The 4,617-nt window shown below is 42.5% G+C and overlaps 1 protein-coding gene across 1 annotated transcript; it reads left to right on the forward strand.

The window, feature by feature from the left end:
- Positions 1-1,871: 1,871 nt before the first annotated feature.
- On the forward strand, positions 1,872-3,137 carry LOC137837296 (putative carboxylesterase 18). The gene has a single exon (XM_068646262.2). The coding sequence runs from the start codon at positions 1,918-1,920 to the stop codon at positions 2,920-2,922; it is 1,005 nt and encodes a 334-aa protein (XP_068502363.2). The 5' UTR covers positions 1,872-1,917; the 3' UTR covers positions 2,923-3,137.
- The last annotated feature ends 1,480 nt before the right edge of the window (positions 3,138-4,617 follow it).

Raw genomic sequence — 4,617 nt, forward strand, 5'->3', positions numbered from 1 at the left:
GCACCACGTTAGCCTTTGCTCCTCACGCCCTAATTCCTCGCAAGAACCTGAAGAAAACAAAGTGGCGCCGCTGCGGCCGATCGCGCTCCGACGCTCAAGTCAGTGACGGAATCACCAAAAACTCAGAGAGAATATCTCAACTAGAGGAACCGTGCGCAGTGAATCTCAGTGTACTAGAAAGTATTCTGAAAGCGTCCCTCAAAAGTCTGTTAAGTGTTCCTTATATACCTGAGCACTTTCTCTCTCCTGACGGTTACACCTTTGGACACGTGGCTCGCATCCAGCTGTACACGTGTCACCATCTGGAGCTCCCTCCACTTGAGCGTCACCTCTACTCTTCAAGCCATTCGACTAAGTTACCCATACAAGGAGTAACTTGGTGCACAGCTTACCTTGGAGCGCGACCCTTTAAGTGGCGAGTACGGGGTGTCACCATGCACACCTTCTCTGTGGTCTCGCCTGTCGCTATCACGATCTGCTTCACTTGCACATCATTCATGCTCTGGGAAACTGTTCCCTTGCCTCGACCTCTGGCTAGGGAATGATCATCTGATAACCTCATCCTCCACTGCTGCGTGATAAGCATATCATTGGCGCCTTCTTCGTACTTGTACCCTTGAAAGCCTTAGGCAAGCTTTCCTGATCTTTCGGCGATGTGCCCCTTTCGGCGGTCTCTAACCACCTGATCTCCTAGTACTCATATATGGCGACTATGGCGCAACTCTGGCGACCGCCAATTACACACACTAGAGATCGGAGAGCGCCAAATCAACGATTGGCGACTACACAGACTTCCCGATGTACTTCCCTTCTGTCAGCCAGGTGTCCCGTTCAACACGCCTATATTATCGCTTGTTGCCACGTCATCACTTCCGATTACCTGATCGGTACACGTACCTTCCAAAATTGGTAATTCAAACCACAAAACAAAGGTGGTATGTTTATTGATGCACCCTCCCCAAAGGGTAATTTTTCAGCCATAAGAAAAAGATTTTTTAGGATCAAACTTGAGCATTTTTCAAGTACCAAGCTCTTGATGCCAATTGTTAGAATATATGGCCTTAAACAAGAGGGGACTGAATTGTTTATGAAAGATTTTCGCAAACTTTGAAGGTATAATGAAGTTCAAAGCAGAATCACAAATATAGAAATCCAGAAAACAATCAATTAAAACTGTTTAAGTTGATTTACAGAAAATCAACCGGTTGTTTTTGCGATTCAACTGGTTGTTTATATCAGCAAAATTGAAAATAACTTAAAAGCAAAATTTAAATGAGTTCAGGGTAAAAGAAAAACACACAAACAATTTATACTGGTTCACTCTTATCCCAAGAGTTACATCCAGTCCCCAGAAACCATTGGGTATCTACTATGCAATCAAAATCCAGATTACAAACACACCACCAAAGAAGTAACATTGAACACCTGAAGTCACACACTTCCTTTAACACACAACTACCACAGAAATCAGAACTACACTTACACACCAGTATTCAGAGATACAATAGATTCATAAAGGATTACACCTGATGAAAATCAAATCAAAAGATTACAGCAATCCTATTCCACTTCTTTGAGAAAACCCAAAAAACTTGAATGCAAATATTAAAAACTCAAATTTATTTTTACTCTTTGACAAATGTCCCAAAACTGTTATGAAAGATTATGAGAGTATAACAAGTAAGCTTATGGTTGGTGTAAAATATACACATGACGTAAGGTTTCGTAACATTAGAATTTTGCATATATTACGCAACTCTGAAAGGGTTTAAGGTTTTTTTTAATAAAAAGAATTGTAGACCCCACATCTTTTATTATTTCCTTGTTATGATTACCAAGCACCATGACTATAAAACTACACTAATTATCCCATTATATTTACCTTTCCGTTTCCACAAAGAACCAAACCAAACAACAATGACTTCTCAAATACCAAAACCAAAGCTTTCTCTGCCTCTCAGAACCCGAGTTGCATTATTCTTTTCCTCTGCCGTAACGGATTTCTCGCGTCGCTCTGACGGCTCCGTTAATCGTGGTTTAATGAAGCTCGTCGATTATAAGTCCCGACCCAAAACCAAATCCGTTAAAGGCGTTTCTACTAAAGACGTCACAGTTGACGCCAGCAGAGACCTCTGGTTTCGTGTCTTCACACCCACTGCCTCCTCCGGTGACGGAGTTGTTCCCGTCGTCATTTACTTCCACGGCGGCGGCTTCGCTTTCCACTCGCCGGACTCGTATGGGTATGACCCCTTGTGCCGGGGATTCTGCCGTCAAATCAATGCCATTGTTGTCTCCGTGAACTATCGCCGCACGCCGGAGCACCGGTTCCCTTCCCAATACGACGACGGCGAGGACGTCCTCAAGTTCCTTGACGAGAATCCCGCTGTGCTTCCGGAAAAGGCGGACTTGTCAAAGTGCTTCCTCGCCGGTGACAGCGCCGGCGGGAATCTAGCTCACCATGTAGCAGTTCGGGTCGCCAAGTCGGGGCTCCGGGAAGTTCGGGTCGTCGGGTTAGTTTCCATTCAGCCGTGGTTTGGAGGGGAGGAGCGTACTGCCGCGGAGGTGAAATTTAAGGGGGCACGTCTGGTGTCGACATCAAGAACCGATTGGCTGTGGAGGGTGTTTTTGCCGGAGGGATCAGATCGCGATCACTGGGCAGCAAATGTGAGCGGAGCGAATTCGGAGGATTTGACGGGTCTGGATTTCCCGGATACCCTTGTGTTTGTGGGTGGATTTGACCCGTTACAAGATTGGCAAAGAAGATATTATGAGTGGTTAAGAAAATCAGGAAAAAAGGCACAATTGATTGAGTATCCTACCATGATTCATGCATTTTGTATTTTCCCTGAATTGCCAGAGACATCACAATTGATCTCACAAGTTAAAGATTTTATCGCCAACAGAATCTCGGATTTGAAATGATCACTGTTCTGAAGATTTCATCGCCAGTAATCACTGTTGCAGTCTAGTGTAAAGGTTTTGCAAGTTTTTGCTTTAGGCCTTACAATATGTATTTGTATTTCTTAAATTTTATCATTAGTTTCGGGTTTAATGTTGTAATAATGATTAAGGTGTGTTGTATAATATTTCTGTGCCAGTTGGAATCTTTATGAATAAAAATTTACTTTTTGCTATTATCTGGCGCTTGAAAATTAATCATCCATTATTGTCTTTTTGTGTATTAATTTGGTATATTGTCCTTTTCTATATTAATACTTATTCAATTGTTTAATTTTGTCAGCTTTATATTAAAAGGCACTTCAATTTAAAAGAATAATAATTTTATGGTAAGTGAAATATAAGTATATACTTTTGGTGACCTGTACACCAGATTTAGCAATCCAACAAATTGATAGGTAGACAAAGTTATCATAAATTTTAAATTTGGTTTAATATGTTACATCAACTTTATCAATGCAATCCAGTTTTTTTATAATATATTTATTAAAGAAATTTTTCTTGTCGGTTGACCTGCTCGTCGGTTAATTCTGATGACAAGTTCTATTTCTGTCTGTCTCTTCATGACTTCGTCCTATTTTTTTGTTCTCTGGAATGTGCTCCGTCAAAATGGGGGGGGGGGGGGGGGGGGGGGGGCGTGGAGAGGGGCCTACCCTGTTGATTCTACTCCGACGATCAAGTCAGTACTAGGCTTATAAGAATTTAAGAAGTAATCAGTTTCAGTCTTAAAAACAGCGTACCTTAACCTGGGATCTCAAGTCCCTTTTATAGTTTACCTCTTGTAACAACTTTCTATCACGAGAATATAATCTCAAGTGAAAGCATACTCAACAGGAAAATATTCTGCTCAAGGGACGGTGCTGCAACAGAGCGAAATCTTTCCTTCATGGAGTGCATAAAATAATAATAAAATAACCACCAAGGTACCAACTCATGTACTAGCATTAGGGGTCCAATCTCTTTACGTAGCCACCCTCAGCGTGGCGCTACGCTATCTTTTGAACACATGCAACCTAACCTCTACGTGCCCTAACACACATGGGCTTAGGTTTAAAAGGAAACGTTTGCTTAAGCTAGACCCCCTGCGCACTAAGCACACCCCTAAGTCTATAAATACCTTTTGCTGGTCGCCTAGGCCTTATGCACGAAGGGTTGCACTAAGCATCTTAAAAAGGCTAAAACATACATATGGGGCCCAATCACATGGCCCGCCAACCAGGCCTAAGAGCCGAGCTGACCTACCTATGGAAAGTGCTGAGGTCTGACCTCTGAGTGCTGAGTTCTGAACGCTCTGGTCCAGTACAAAAATAAACTAATGTCACATACTACTTTACAAACGAGCCAGTTTGTTGTGATGAGTCCTTAAACCCAAATGGTCCTTTCTGCTATTTCTACACCACCGTCTTCAATAAAGTTCTTCTTCGTTTACCCTTGTATAATTTCGAAAAAGAGCTCATCGTTGAAATTAACGTTGCCCCAGCCCAGCTACACCCAAATAGTTGGGCATTTGTTCGGGGTTTTCCCATTCTTTACACCCATTTCGGTCATCTTCCATCAATAGAGGTGTTTTTGTATTTCTTTGAGGCCAAACGCTTGGGCCGCCAACTGTGGGTTTCTTTCAACGGGGTGGCTGGGAGAGTGATAAGTGTCTAATTTCAG

The sequence above is a fragment of the Phaseolus vulgaris genome, chromosome 4, assembly GCF_051622355.1.
Source record: "Phaseolus vulgaris cultivar YP4 chromosome 4, ASM5162235v1, whole genome shotgun sequence".
Classification (NCBI taxonomy): Eukaryota; Viridiplantae; Streptophyta; class Magnoliopsida; order Fabales; family Fabaceae; genus Phaseolus; species Phaseolus vulgaris.